Source organism: Trichoderma asperellum, chromosome 5 (genome assembly GCF_020647865.1).
Source record: "Trichoderma asperellum chromosome 5, complete sequence".
NCBI lineage: Eukaryota > Fungi > Ascomycota > Sordariomycetes > Hypocreales > Hypocreaceae > Trichoderma > Trichoderma asperellum.
The window spans coordinates 1823800-1838074 of NC_089419.1; the positions used below are offsets into that span (position 1 = coordinate 1823800).

The following is a 14275-nucleotide window of genomic DNA, read 5'->3' on the forward strand; positions in this document are numbered from 1 at the left end:
AGCACTAATCCTGCCATCTGCCACCACCTGGTCGCCAGCTGCGAAGTAAATAGCACGAATTCTGACACGACAGGCGCTATCCTTATCGGCAATCAGCGGGTCAATTTTTAGAGAGAGAGAGTGGAGGAGCTTCTATTCTTGCGCCGTACCCGAGGTCAATTATATGGTCTGTCTGATCTCGCTTCTTCCCTCCCTCTCCTTGTCTAGATGTCTTAGATTTCGCTGTTATATGGGTGCATCTATATAGACGATATCTCATGTCCTTCCGAACACTCGCGGCACGGGCTGGCACGGCGGCAAACGCTGCAGGCCGGAGCAGCTATCGCAGCGTATTCACCATGGCACATCAAACCAGAGCATTGAGCTCGGCGATTGATGCACGACCGGTTAGAAACAGGCAATTATTCCACTATGTGTAATGGGGTGCTAATATGGTGCAAAAGCTGTCTGCCGAAGCCTACCATGTCAAGGAGCTGCCTGGCGACGAGCCCAACGATGTCGTCTTCGAGAGCAAGTACGGTCTGCGAACCATTCTGCTAAATCGACCAAAGAAACTGAATTCCCTCAATGGATCAATGATTCGCAAGATTGTTCCACGATTAATCGAGTGGGAGAAGTCAGACATGGCAAACGTCATTGTCATGAAGGGCGCGGGAGAGAAGGCTCTCTGCGCCGGAGGCGATGTTGCTGAGCTCGCCCTCTACAACCAAGAGAGCGCTGATGGATGGAAGAAGTCGGCCGAATACTTTGCTCTCGAATACCAATTGGATCACTACATTGCGACGTACCAGAAGCCTTACATTGCCTTCATGGACGGAATCACCATGGGCGGCGGTGTTGGCTTGAGCATCCACGCACCATTCCGAATTGCAACGGAGAGGACCATGTTTGCTATGCCCGAGACAACGATTGGATTCTTCCCCGATGTCGGCGCATCTTTCTTCCTACCTCGTATGAACGGCTCTATCGGAACCTACCTCGCCTTGACCAGCGACAGACTCAAGGGTCCCAACGTTTTCTATAGCGGTATTGCTACTCACTACCTGCACTCGTCAAGCTTGCCAGACCTCGAGGCCCGTCTCGCAGAGCTGCGGTTCCGAGACGAGGACCCCCTCCCCCGACGACTTGAACTTATCAACGACACCCTGGAAGAGTTCTGCACCGGTCTTCCCTACGACCAAGGCTTCACCCTAAGCGGCGAGACCCGACGTGCCATTGATCGATGCTTCAGCAAGAACAACGTCAATGACATCATTGCTGCCTTGAAGGAAGAGCGGGGAGAGACTGAGGAGTGGGCACAGAAGCAGCTGGCCACGCTCCACAAGCGATCACCCACCGCCGTGCATGTTGCTCTTAGGCAGATGCGAGTTGGTGGCAAATGGAGCATCTCGGAGACGTTTGAGAAGGAGCACCAGATTGCTTCCAAGTTCATGCAGCACCACGACTTCACCGAGGGTGTGACAGCGCTGCTGGTGCGCAAGGAGGCGGCCAAGTGGCAACCCGAGTCTCTGGAGGCCATTCCGGCCAGCGATAACGTCTCCAAGTCCTTCTTTGACTTCAAGAAGGACGCCGGACTTAAGCTGTTTACGGACCGGACATACTCTGAGTACCCTTACGCTGCCCTCGGCGTGCCTACGGAGAAGGAAATCCAGGCTGTTGTGACTGGCAACTCACTCACACCGGCCGAACTTGCCAAGCAGGTTAAGGCATCGAGGAAGAACCGACAAGGTGTGGCCGAGGTTGTGGATGAGATTATCAGCAGAAAGACGACGGTAGATGAGCAGGGCAAGGCCAAGTGGGTGGTGGCTGATGAGGCGGCTTCTTCAAGTCGACTGTAAAAAAAAAAAAAAATTGGATTAAAAAATATCCGTATGCGTGTACAATATTTAAAATTAAAAGACGATAAATTCATATATTCGATGACATAATTGCACGAAGCGATAAAAAAATAATGGTGAAATGCGTACAGACAGTCATATGGATGCGTTTTCGTTTGCAGTGCCGCCAATGGTGCTAATGCGAAACGCACCCATTTTTGGGGGTTGGTGCAGAGCGCAGTGGAGCTTCAAACCATCGAGCGTCATCGAAATAAGGTGGGCGACGTGATAGGAAACGGCTTCATTTATCGGGCTAAAAAGCGGCGAATCGAGCCATCAGATGGAGGGGTGACATCTGTAGACTAGAGAAATGCAGGGAAAGCTCAAGTCACGAGACGGCGAGTTGGAGGGGTGCCAGCAAACAGCTCTGGAGATGGCGTCAAGCAGGCCCTGGAAACTATAAAAGGGCCACCAGCCCGCCGCCCGACGCAAAGGAGGGAGAGGGGAAAAGTCTTCCGATCTTCCCTCTCCTTGCCCGGTCGAATTGCCAGCTGAACCGGAGCCCTTTTGCCAGGCCGCCAGAGCTCCCTTGCGGCAGTGACAAGAGTGAGACCAGTTTGCTGGGCTTTTGTGAAAGACGAGCTGCCTAGAGCTTTCGGAGCCGCTCCGCATCCGGGGTTCTGCCGGCTCGCCAACCACTGATAGGATCAACTTCTCTTTCGGGTAGGTGGGGTCCCCCCGAAAAAGCGGCTCGCTTAGGAAAAAGCCCTGCAGCCTATTAAGGCTCAGTGCCGAAGCCCGCTGCAGGCACTTTCTTGCCATCAGGCCCAGCGGGTGGCTCACCGAAGCTTCACCTGCATAGCGGCCTTGGGCGCCAGCCACCGGCTCCGACTGCAGTGCTAGGTCGCTGTACTTGGGTGCTGTGGCGCGGGCTGGAGGGGTACCAAAGTACATGCACAGGCGCATTACACGCGCTGCGGGCGGGTGTTGACAGAGGGCGGCATCACAAACAAAGGGCCTCTACTAGCTGTACTGTTTGTTTGTTTGCTTGCACGAGCTCAGCTCAGCCCAACCTTTCATCACCACATCCGCTGCACTCACGAACCACTGATTTTTTTTTTTCCCTTTTTCGGGTCGCTTCTCTTTTGTCTCTGTAGCAACGTGGATCTGACTTTCATTTTAGCACATTTTTCTTCTTTCCCTTCCCGCTTGTCTTAAAGTGCCCTGCGCGCCTCGATATCTCAGATCCACTTGCACCGACGCGACCCGGAGCTTTTTGGCGCGTCACGAGCATGAAACCCGCCTCCCCAATTTGAGCTGGTGCCAGAACCAAGTACAGCAAACCCAGCGCTCTCCACTTCCTTCCTTTCAGTACCTGCACACGAAGAGTGCTCCGCGGAGCGATTTCTCATATCTTGCATCGCCAACCCAGCAACAGGTCCCGGAAGGGGTTGGCCAGTTTGCACGAAGACAACGGCAACGACAACAGCGGTGGCCACGAGGGCGAGGCAAAAATCGCCATGGCATCGCCAATGCCGGCCGCTCAATCGAGCGGCTGGAGCAATACGCCTGCTGCAGGCGAGGTGGACGAGTATGGTCTGCAGACCAAGTTCATGAACTGTATGGAGTTCTCTCCTCTCCCCCTCTCTCTGGGCTGAGTGCCATGTCTTAGTTGGCTGCAGCGACTAATTCACACCGACAGTGAAGGTGCACTACACGTTTGACAAGGAGGCCAAGATCAATTGCCTGGCCAGAGGATCCCAGCCCCTGCAAGTGCAGACCGTCCCGATTGACGAGACGAATACTATTGGCGTCGTCGACCTGAGGGCCTGTGTCCACGTTATTGCCGAGTGCAGCCCGGAGCTGACGAACCACGAGTGCGACTACACGATTTACGCTGTTGATTATTCCGAGCCCGATCTGCCCCAGGTCGGCCAAGGCCTGCTGTCATGGGTCTTCCAGTCGATGCGGCCTGATTTTGGGCATCATCAGCCCAAGATGGTGACGGGCAGAGTCACCAGAAACGTGCTGGGCGTTTTTGGCGGTGGGGGCAGAGAGACTCTGGAGATCAGATTGAAACTTTCTGAAACGGCTAGAATTCAGCGTTCAATCACATATGCCTCTCCTCCCGTGGAGCAGAAGCCCAGCAGGCCGATAGAACCGACCTTACCGCCCAGTGCCGCATCAGAATGGAATTCTCTAGTGCAGTCTAACCCACAAATGGCCCAACAGGCGACTCAGAATCAAGGCCCCATGCAGAGCCCTATGCAGAGCCATTCACCCAGCATAGCTCCCGCTTTGCCTCAAGGACCGCCGCCGCCCTTGGTCAGACAAGGCTCTTTCGGGCCAAGTTATGGCCAGAATCCACCTGCACAGGAGCTTCCGAGGCTAGCTCCAACTCCAATTGATCCTCAGTCCATGCCCAGCATCCCGGCACCTTCGTCACGACCATCTAGTAGAGCGTCAAATAGACCATCTCGAAGGAAGCCGCCGACTGGTAGACCCCGAGGTAGGCCGCGGAAGAAACCGGCTGAGGGCAACACATCAGGCTACGAAGATGGGACTGAAGGAGAGGATGCCGCACCTCCCAAGGAAGATGAGCCCGTCAAGAAGAGGGCAAAGATTACCAGGGTGGATAGGTCAGATACAGTTGCTTTTGGTGCCGAACCTGAATCTCTCAGGGTTGCTGCGAGCAACTCCAGCTCTCTGAGGAATTTCCGGCCCCTTGCAATCAATAACGACAGTGTGACAGGTAGTCATCTGCAGGAGATCCCTCGAGCTCCCACACCTGTTCCTAACGGTCGTCTCAGGGCGGTACCAGGACGAGAGCCCAGCTCCCTCAAGCGACGTGAATCCGCACTGAGCCAGCCGCCCACATCAGGCTTTTCCGCGAGCGATGTTGGCCGCTTCCAATCCCCCGGCATAGACGACGACAGAACGCCAGAATCTTTAGCACCAACGCCAAATTACCCCGACGACAGCCCACCAGATATTGGTTCCTCGCCACCGGTCCAGCAGGCTACACCTTATATGCGGTCTAGTCCACCCCCTTCAAGTCCGGTGCTGCCTCCGATGCCGCCTATGGCTGCTCATGAACCTGATGCTCCGAATAATGACGCGGGCGACATTTTTGGAGAGGGGGAGCATTCTATGTTAGAAGAGCTGCCGCCTCAACAGCTCACAAACAAAATGCCAACCCAGAGCGTGCCAATCCAGGTTTTTCAGCTCCAGGACGGCCCTAGTGGCCAGGATCTAGTACACCTTCGCACCTATAACACCCCTTATCCCGCTTCAAATACGCCTGCCACTGCTGAGAGCTCCCTTCTCCCCCCTCTAAGCCGGGAACCGAATCGGCCACAATTCAATACCCAGCCTACTAAAAGGAAGAGACCGCAGTCGTCATCACCTCCAGACATGGGACCAACCCCGCCTCCTACGACCGACGCCGCTGAGCGGGCGATGAGCCCGACCCTAACTTCCACCCCTGCTCCAGTTCACGCTCCTACTCCCATCCCTCTTCCTGCGCCTGATTACGCTCCTGCGTCTATTTCTACGCCCATATATGCGCCTATTCCTATGACAGCGCCGTTTTTACCCCCAGATGTCGGGGCGCCGACTCCTCCCGCACCTGCTTCTGAATCAGTCCCAGCAACTGCGCCAACACCCGAACTCTCACAAGCTCCCCCCTTGACTGATGACATTTTCAATGATCCTATAGTACAACTTGCATCTACCTTTTCCTCAAGAGAAGAGGCTCCTCCTCTAATCCAACCGCCGTCACGATCTTCGCAGCCGCCTCAGTCAAGACCGCAAACATCAAAGTCCAAATATCCCCGTCAACTCAGTCGATCACAATCCGCAGGGCCGCTTATATTACCCGCCAGCGATCCTGTTGGTCCATCGGCTTTATCTCAGCCCCCCGTTGTCCCTCTGGAGCGTCCGTCTTCAATGGGAGGCGGAGGCGCTGATATTCGTCGACCAGCTTCTACTGGGCCGCTGGCTTTGCCAATGCCTGAGCCCCTTACTGGGGCCTCAAAAGAGGCTCCGGTGGTCTCTGCCCCTTCGGTCGTCCCCGAGGCGTCCTGCCCTCCCAGCGATTTTCCTCCACCATCTTCGCCGCAACGAATAAATAACAAGAACATTGTAAAAAAGCATGCCATCAAACAGCGACTAGAGGCGGCGATAAATAACGGGGAGATGCCTCCATACTGCAGCAACTGTGGTGCTATAGAAACTCCTACCTGGAGAAAAATATGGATCCAACAACGAGATGGCATTCCGGAACGATGCGAATTTTCGGAGAAGCCTGGTAAGATAACAGCGGTGGAAATAACACAGTGCGATGATGAAGGCACTCCAACAGCTCATCGTGTTATCAAAAAGAGTTTGGCTATCACCGATGATAAGTCCAAGTGGCAAGAGGCTCTACTTTGCAATCCCTGCGGCATATGGCTTGCAAAGTGTAAAAGCCATCGCCCTGCGGATAGATGGGACAAGGATGCCTCTCGGTTGGGCCAAGAACGACGTAAGAGAGGCACTGGTCGAAGCACATCCCGCGCCAAGAAAAATCGCCGGAAGGATGATGCCCCTGTCAACCTTACTTCGGAAGCATATCTGCCCACAGACGCCTATCTACCCACAGACGCGTTGGAGCCACCAGCACCCTCGTCACCAAAAATGAACGAAGCTCTCTCTGCAGGCCCGAATCCATTGCCGAGGCCAGAGAACGCTAAGGGTCAGGGGCCTGAGAAGTCTCACGAGACCGCTGAGCTTGATGCATTATCCCAACCAGGATCAACTCATTCCCGGGGTACCGGAACAGCTCAAAGTCCCATCGACATTGATGTTGACTTTAACCAAGTAGCTGGGAGCACTAAGAGGCTGCTATTCCCGTCCCCTAGGAAAGACGGAGTGCCCAAGGTGCTTTGCGATGTTGACATCAATATCGTTCAGACGGCAGAGTGTCGCTCAGCAGAGAACCTAAAAGGAGATCAAGAGAACGCCACCGCATCAGGGTCGAATACAGCTATCAGCAAATTGGATGATTTAGAAGCTCTGTTCAATAGCCCGGCCAAAGGACGACCGTCCACCCCGCCACCCGAGGCCAAATCCGCTCCTGCTGAGCCTTTCAAGACCCCTACAAGACCTCCTCCAAACCATAGGCCAATCACTAGAAGTGTCTCGCGGTCTATGCGATCTGCCAAGTCGATCTTGTCTCCTAGCCAGCTCGCAGCCGACCGAACTCCTACCAAGACGCCAAAATCCATGTTGAGAATTCCCGGAAGCAGTGCGAGAAGACGCAGTCCGCGAGGTCATCAGGGCAATTTTGACAATATGTTTACTTCGCCAATTGCTCAAAATATTGTACAGTTCCTCTCACAAGGCAACACTTTGTCGTTTGAGGATGGCGAGATAGATTTTGGCAACCTCGCCGGAGACAGTGACGAACTGCTTGACTTTGGCCACCTTCTGAGTACGGATGATATAATGCCCAGTTCTCCACCCAAAAACGACACCTTGGGGATATCTTTCGAATACGAAGGCGGTTCTAGTAACATTGCTGACTGGATGGAGACTGTTATAAAAGAGCTTAAATGATGTGTTTTCAACGGGGTGCGATTAGAGAAAATGATGGGATTATATTTTGATGACTGATGCCAATTTGGGTTTTTCTTTATATCTTCTTGTTTTACACAGCGAGTGGAGTTTCGGGTAAGGGCGATTACAACTGGTTTTCTTGACGACCCAAGAACAGGTGTCAAGAAATCGACACTGCTTTACAGCAATCATGATTTTTTACACAAATTTCTTTCATTTTTTCATTTACTAGACATTAGTTATCAACCTTAGATAGTATTAGTATAGTGGATACCAGAGCAAGGCTCAATGTCGTTACGAATTTTTCCTCTGTGTTGCTTCTGTCAAATGTGGATCTGCGGATGAGAATAAGACGGAATACGGGTGCTCCAATTATATGAATGGAGGAGCTGTTTCAATTCAACGAAATTGAAACGGCCAAAAACTTTTAAATGCTTATGTGAAGTCTTGCAATACGCTTATCAACCAAATAAGCAGTAATACAACGAAGTAATTGAGACAGAGGGGCATTTCCACCCATATAATTTCAATTGGTTTACTGCGCGAAGTGGCTGGCAGAGTACATGCGCAATGTACCCCCGTACTTTAAGCTCCATGCCACTTAACGCGTCGCGTCTTTCGCATCTTTCATCCAACCCCACCACAGATAGCTCTCTGCTATACAGTACCCAGACAAAATTAAAATCCAAATCGCAACTGCTACCACTGGCCGGATTCCAATTTTATTTTACTGCCGGCAAACTACAGGAGGAAACATAGGCCGCAATTGGCCAATTGACAGAAATCAGTCGCCCATCATGGCCGGCGAAGAAATCCAATCCCGATTCGCTCCCAATGGAACCTTGGAGCCAGACGTTGTCAGCGAGCTCGAGTCCATGGCAAGACTACACGATATCTCTACGGAAGACCTCTATTTCAAATGGGAGTCTTACTGCATCAAGATGGATGTGGATACGCAAGCTGTTACGCTGTCGAATGTGCGCGGTCTGAAGCAAGGCATCCAGGACGAGCTGGAGAAGTCGCAGCACCGGGTGCAGCTCAAGAGCGAGAGGAAGATGGCGCCAACTTCAAGGTCCAAGCCGGGAGCCAAAGGAGGCGATGTATTTGGCATGTTGGATGGGCTGGTACCAAGCACGCCTTCGACTGGGAGGCTGAACAAGGCCCCCGGCAGTGGTGGAGGCAGCCTAAGATGGAGGATGGAAATGCAGAGAGACATACCGAGCTCGCCAGCAGCAGGACTCAACGAGCAACTAAAATCAATGAATCTTCCGTAAGTCTTCTTCGTTATAATATAGGTTGCTTTGCAGTCGTTGACTAGCAGTGCTTAGAGAGAAGTCCTTTGCGGATCGACAGAACCCAGGAGAGGTAATCGAAATTTTGAACGACGAGCTTCCACCCGCCGAAGCGCCGATTGCGCCGTTCCCCGAGCCGAGAATCAAGCTCACAGCTGCTTCCGATCAGAAGAAGACGGGATATAAACCTCTTGCTATGAAGCTATCAGAGGCCAGTGAGATCTTGGACGACCGAATCGACGATTTTATTGACTTGGTTCGCGAGCATCACAATCTGGAAGATTCTGCCTTTGGCAACGCTGCAACTGCAAGCACAACTGAGTTTGTAGCCGTTGGCCGTATAGCGTCAGATGCTCTAGAGGGGAAACTCAATGCCGCATCGATAGTGTTGGAGACCTCGAGGCGGATGGGGAGAGGTCTGAGAGTACCGCTGAAGTTGGACGGCATACGAGGTTGGAACTTCTTTCCTGGTCAGATCGTTGCACTGAGAGGCAGCAACATCACGGGTGACGAATTTATTGTGAAGGAACTCCTGGACATGCCCCTTCTACCGAGTGCTGCATCTAGTCCTTCAGCCCTGGAAGCTCATCGAGAGAAGCTCAGAGGTGATCCCGATGCCATGGATTCGGACTCGACCCCAGCGCCCCTGAGCATCATATATGCGGCTGGCCCATATACAGCCGATGATAACCTCGACTACGAACCGCTGCAGGCGCTCTGTAACCAGGCAGTGGATACATATGCCGACGCCCTTATCCTCACAGGACCATTCCTTGATATCGATCATCCACTCATAGCTACGGGTGACTTTGATCTGCCCGAAGAGGCGACATACGATCCTGATACTGCCAACATGAATACTGTTTTCAAATATCTCGTCGCCCCGGCACTAAACCGCCTCGCCTCCGCAAACCCTCATCTCACCGTCATCCTCGTCCCTTCCGTGCGCGACGTCCTCAACAAACACGTCTCCTGGCCTCAGGATACGATTCCTCGACGAGAGCTCGGTTTGCCCAAATCGGTGAGGATCGTCTCCAATCCGATGACCCTGTCCATGAACGAGGTTGTGCTCGGCCTGTCCAGTCAGGATGTGTTGTACGAACTACGTAACGAGGAGGTCACCAAGGGGGCACCCGCCGGAGATCTGATGAGACGGCTGTGTCGCTACCTCGTTGAGCAGCGGCACTTCTTCCCCGTGTTCCCGCCGACGGATCGGTCGAGACTGCCCAAGACAGGAACCGAGGACGGGCTTGCGACGGGTGCCATGTTGGATGTGAGCTATCTCAAATTGGGTGAGATGGTCAATGTTCGGCCTGACGTGATGTTGATGCCCAGTTCATTACCCCCTTTCGCGAAGGTATGTTACTCTTTTTTTCCGAATCCCTTGTCCTTTCACCTTCTTTTGTTCTAGGTTCCCAGCTTACCATTTAAAACAGGTTGTTGAAAGTGTCTTAGCTATTAATCCCGGCTCATTATCAAAGAGGCGCGGCCCGGGAACGTACGCCCGCATGGCTCTCTATCCCCCGTCTTTGGACGGAGAAGTAATAAACGGCTTGATAACTCACAAGGTATTCGACAGGGCACGAGTAGAGATTGTAAGGATTTAAAAACTTGGGGAAAGAAAACGAGCACGGGTGGCATTATGTTTGGCTAATGCGATTGATGATAAATTCATGGCACTTTTTAATTATTTCTTTTTCTTTTTTTTTTTTTTTTGTATTTAACAGTTTGCTTTTTTTTTCCCCCTCCAAACAGTTGTAGAACTACCCTATTATGATAGTCGAGCTGTCCCTTATTATACAAAATAGACGGGGTATATACGGAGTAGTAGATGGTTGGTTATCATGATCTTCTCTGGTTATAAGATCAAGTTATATATAGCTGCCACTTGCACCATGAAGGTTTTACCAATTGTTGCATCCTCTTTAAAAAAAAAAAAAACCTTCCCTACTCTCGGGCATCAACCTTGCGTCTCTTGTCGCTGTCATAACGATCTCTTTCACGAGACGTGCTCCTCTTTCGGCGGCTCCTATGATCGTCCCTGTCGTAATCACGATCGCGATCCCGCTCTCGGTCCCTCCTTGGCGATCGAGACCGTGAGTACTCTCGGCGACGGTAGCTGCCTCCCCGATCTCTTCTGTCATCGAATCTGTCTCTCCTATCCCGCCTATCTCGATCGTCGTCGCCTCTTCTATCCGCGTCCTCTCGCCTGGTTTCCCTGCGATCACCCAGTGGAATCGCATTCGCCCCTTTGACGCCATCTCCATCCGATCTGAAGCGGTCATCATCAGGTCGAAATCGATCATCCCCATCAAAGTTACGGTCGTCTCTCCTCCTATCCCCTCCTCCTCCAAACGATCCCCAGCGACCAGTATCCTCACTCCGCATGTCCTTGTACTTGGTAGCTCCCTTCTTGCCCAGCTTGGTCATGTCCCGCCTCTGCAGATACTCCGGAAGCGCCTCACGGTTGCGCACATCGTCCTGTATACGGCCACCCATGATATCTCGCTGAAGCAAGCCCGCAGCGGCAGCTTCCTCCTGGAAAAAGGCTCCCTTGTGGTAGTACTTTTGCATGTATGACATCTTGCCTTTCCCTTCCTTCTCTTCCTTCTGCTTCGCGAGAAAGGCTTCGTCCTCGGCAGCGCGTTCTTCCTCTGTAAGGTTGCGGCGCCGTTCGACTTCGGCGAGCTCCTTCTCTCGCTCCTCGATGGCCTGGCGTGTGCGCTTGAGGCGCTTCAGCTCGCGCACTCGCCATGCTGCTTCCTCGGCTTCCGGGTCCAGCCCGTCGGTTGTGTCGACGTCTGATTCCTCGTTTTCCTCGTCGTCCCAATGCTTCTTCCCAGCGGCGCGCGCAGCTAGATCTTTCTTGATTTGTTCTTCGACGAGCTCGTCGGCAGCCCTTTTTCGAGCTTCTTCTTCGGCCTGTTGTCTCGCGTCTTCGTCTTCCTTGTCGCCACTCTTTGCAGCGCCTCGTTGGCTTTTGGGTATAAATTTGGGCCTCATCATTAATCTCCTAGGCGCCTCCTCCTCGCTACTACTCTCTTCCTCTTCCGATTCGCTCTCGTCTTCTTCGTCTTCATCCTCCTCCTCCTCTTCTTCTTCTTCTTCAGTGACGAAACCTTCCTCGGCTGCTAGCCTTTCTGCTTTTTCCGCGGCAATTCGACGCGCTTCTGCGGCTTCTGCATCTTTGCGCCGAGAAGCGAGATCGACTTTATTTAGGTTGCTGATGATTTTGCCAGCGCTGGCGGCTTTCGGGGGTGGAGGAACTGCAACGGGCTCGACGGGCTCTTCTGCGTCGCTGGCGTCTGAGTCTGAGGAGGATTCTGCGCCAGTGACCTTGCCGGCTCGATGACGAGACGGCTTTATAGGATTTGCTGTCATGCGCTTTGGAGGCATTGTGGCTATGAGAGATATGGAGGGAGATGTAATGTCCAAGTGGACGTAGTTGTTGCGTAGCAGCTATAAGGCCTAAGACGTGCTAGAAAATCAAAGGCGATAAGCTGGCTAGGGCGGTAAGCTATCAATTTTAGGCTCCCGGCCACTATCCGAAGCATTAGAGCGATCTGGTGTAAATGACATCGTAGAGTTCGCTCTGGTTTTCTTTTTCGTTAACGATATTTTTTTAAAAGAGCATCAATAGATGTATTTGGCAGATATTGATATCGTGCACTATCAGAGGATTTCCCAGCGCATCTATGCTCAATGGCTGAATCTAGCTATGTATATGGGCGCTGTGCCGTGGCATATTGTCCATGACCTCAAGAAATTTGACATTTGCCATAGAATCCACGCGTCACCTACTCTAATAGTAATATGTCAACCCATGTTAGTGACTCAACTCATATACCCAATCCTTCCCCCTTGCCCTATATACGTTTAACAGTCTCAATACCATATCTCCAAACTACTAATTAGGCATTATTACGAGTCGAGTCTTCCATCACAAGCTACAGGGTAAGTCTCTGGGGGACTACGGAGTCGGCCCCTCGCTCACACGTCAGAGCTCCACCAGCCACCACGCATAGCTCAGGTACAGCATCTCTTTTAAGGTTCAGAATACGTAAGGTGGGATTTCATCTCGACCCGAGCAACTTTCACTTTCACTCTCACTCACTCTCACTCACCCTCACTCACTCCTATTCTCCTCACTAATAGGTGAGAAGAGAGGCTATCAATTTGTACAACCTTGATAACCTCAACGGCTGCCACCACCACATTGCCACTTCGCAGCTGGTATCTACAAGCTAGAGAATAAGCTGCGTATACTGCATACAATGGCAGAGCGAACAGTCCTTGTCACCGGTGCCACCGGGTTGTTGGGAAGAGAAGTGGTCTCTGCCTTTCGGCTCCTACATAGCGGATGGGCAGTCAAGGGAACAGGCTTCTCACGAGCAGACGGCGTTGACGTCCTCAAGGTCAACTTGGAGAGCGCAGCGGATGTCGCCAAAACGCTAGACGAGACACGGTACGTATTGCTATAGCTTCATTTGGTGGCGTCGTATGACTGGCCTGGCGATATATATGCTAATTAAAACTCCTGAGTGAGGAACAGACCCCAAGTGGTGGTTCATTGTATGGGCTAAGACACCCTCCCTCCGTGCAGAGCGACGGCTTTACTGATGTCGTTTTTTTCCTTCTTAGGTGCGGCCCAGCGGTTCCCAGACAAGGTGGATAAAGATCCAGAGGGGGCCAGGGCTCTCAACATTGCAGCTAGCAAGCTCCTCGCTAGTGTCACTGCTGCTCGGGATATTTTAATGATTTACATCTCCACTGATTATGTCTTTCCTGGACGGCCAGGCGATGCCCCTTACGAGGCTGATGCTACGCCAGGTCCTACCAACCTCTATGGCCAAACCAAGCTGGATGGCGAGAATGCCGTGTTGGAAGAATACGCCAAGGCCGGAAAAGAGGGCCTTGGAATAGTGCTTCGAGTTCCGGTGCTCTACGGCCACGCGGAAACACCGTCCGAAAGCGCCGTCAATGTGCTGATGGATAGCGTATGGAAGGCCCAGACGGAGGGGACAAAGATCAAGATGGACCACTGGGCTCTCCGCTACCCGACTAACACAGAGGACATTGGAAGAGTCTGCCATGGTAAGCTTCGGTCTCACTTCATTTTCTATACGCTTTACACAAGCTCCAGAGCCTGGTCTTCTTTGCCGATACCCCTGTCTGCAAGTTTCAGGCGAATTTGTGGCTTTTCTGCTATTAGAATGAGTTTGACGCTAACTGGGCTGTGCCGATATATAGATGTGGCGGTTAAGTATCTTGGGTCTGGAGATCGTAAGAACCTACCTCGGATACTCCAGTTCTCGAGCGAAGACAGAATGACAAAATATGAGATCTGTCAAGTATTTGGCGACATCATGGGCTTGTCTATCGCCAATATCGAGCCGAACACGGAGGGAAACGATCCCAATGCCAGCGTTCAACGGCCATATGATTGCCACCTAAGCACCCGAGAGCTAAAGAATCTCGATATCGACGTCTCAACATGCGACTTCGTTAGCTGGTGGCGTCGCGAGGTTCGAGCCTTCCGCAAGTAGCTGTTTATGACCTGCTCTTCTT

The 14275-nt window shown here is 52.4% G+C and overlaps 5 protein-coding genes across 6 annotated transcripts; 4 read left to right on the forward strand and 1 right to left on the reverse strand.

Moving 5' to 3' along the window:
- The first annotated feature begins 124 nt into the window (after positions 1-124).
- On the forward strand, positions 125-1928 carry TrAFT101_008763 (mitochondrial 37S ribosomal protein mS47). The gene is made up of 2 exons (XM_024907917.2): positions 125-386; positions 444-1928. The coding sequence occupies exons 1-2, from the start codon at positions 258-260 to the stop codon at positions 1836-1838; spliced, it is 1524 nt and encodes a 507-aa protein (XP_024761811.2). The 5' UTR covers positions 125-257; the 3' UTR covers positions 1839-1928.
- A 409-nt stretch (positions 1929-2337) lies between these two features.
- Positions 2338-7913, forward strand: TrAFT101_008764 (uncharacterized protein). Of its 2 annotated transcripts, XM_024906549.2 has the most exons (3): positions 2338-2540; positions 3001-3437; positions 3520-7913. In XM_024906549.2, exons 2-3 carry the CDS (start codon positions 3338-3340, stop codon positions 7413-7415), a joined length of 3996 nt encoding a protein of 1331 aa, XP_024761809.2. In that variant the 5' UTR covers positions 2338-2540; positions 3001-3337; the 3' UTR covers positions 7416-7913. The 2 variants fall into 2 exon arrangements, with proteins under 2 accessions (XP_024761809.2, XP_065984539.1); XM_066128421.1 differs by lacking the exon at positions 2338-2540 and having other exon boundaries at positions 3415-7913.
- Positions 7914-8070: 157 nt separating this feature from the next.
- TrAFT101_008765 (uncharacterized protein) lies at positions 8071-10634 on the forward strand. Its single transcript, XM_024899775.2, has 3 exons — positions 8071-8685; positions 8744-10064; positions 10144-10634. The coding sequence occupies exons 1-3, from the start codon at positions 8213-8215 to the stop codon at positions 10312-10314; spliced, it is 1965 nt and encodes a 654-aa protein (XP_024761808.2). The 5' UTR covers positions 8071-8212; the 3' UTR covers positions 10315-10634.
- On the reverse strand, positions 10422-12156 carry TrAFT101_008766 (uncharacterized protein). The gene has a single exon (XM_024907916.2). The coding sequence runs from the start codon at positions 12101-12103 to the stop codon at positions 10655-10657; it is 1449 nt and encodes a 482-aa protein (XP_024761807.2). The 5' UTR covers positions 12104-12156; the 3' UTR covers positions 10422-10654.
- Positions 12157-12981: 825 nt separating this feature from the next.
- TrAFT101_008767 (uncharacterized protein) lies at positions 12982-14253 on the forward strand (the record flags this gene model as incomplete). The annotated part of the gene is made up of 4 exons (XM_024903712.1): positions 12982-13172; positions 13260-13279; positions 13349-13801; positions 13958-14253. 4 exons carry the CDS (start codon positions 12982-12984, stop codon positions 14251-14253), a joined length of 960 nt encoding a protein of 319 aa, XP_024761806.1.
- Between the last annotated feature and the right edge of the window lie 22 nt (positions 14254-14275).

What these genes read in the sequence shown, in the direction of transcription:
- TrAFT101_008764 (XM_024906549.2), top strand. Translation starts at nt 3,338, where the DNA reads ATGGCATCGCCAATGCCGGCCGCTCAATCGAGCGGCTGGAGCAATACG. An exon ending in GCAGACCAAGTTCATGAACT is followed by an intron (nt 3,438 to 3,519) that starts GTATGGAGTTCT and finishes TCACACCGACAG; the next exon opens with TGAAGGTGCACTACACGTTT.
- TrAFT101_008765 (XM_024899775.2), top strand. Translation starts at nt 8,213, where the DNA reads ATGGCCGGCGAAGAAATCCAATCCCGATTCGCTCCCAATGGAACCTTG. An exon ending in CTAAAATCAATGAATCTTCC is followed by an intron (nt 8,686 to 8,743) that starts GTAAGTCTTCTT and finishes AGCAGTGCTTAG; the next exon opens with AGAGAAGTCCTTTGCGGATC. An exon ending in CATTACCCCCTTTCGCGAAG is followed by an intron (nt 10,065 to 10,143) that starts GTATGTTACTCT and finishes CATTTAAAACAG; the next exon opens with GTTGTTGAAAGTGTCTTAGC.
- TrAFT101_008763 (XM_024907917.2), top strand. Translation starts at nt 258, where the DNA reads ATGTCCTTCCGAACACTCGCGGCACGGGCTGGCACGGCGGCAAACGCT. An exon ending in CGGCGATTGATGCACGACCG is followed by an intron (nt 387 to 443) that starts GTTAGAAACAGG and finishes ATGGTGCAAAAG; the next exon opens with CTGTCTGCCGAAGCCTACCA.
- TrAFT101_008766 (XM_024907916.2), bottom strand. Translation starts at nt 12,103, where the DNA reads ATGCCTCCAAAGCGCATGACAGCAAATCCTATAAAGCCGTCTCGTCAT.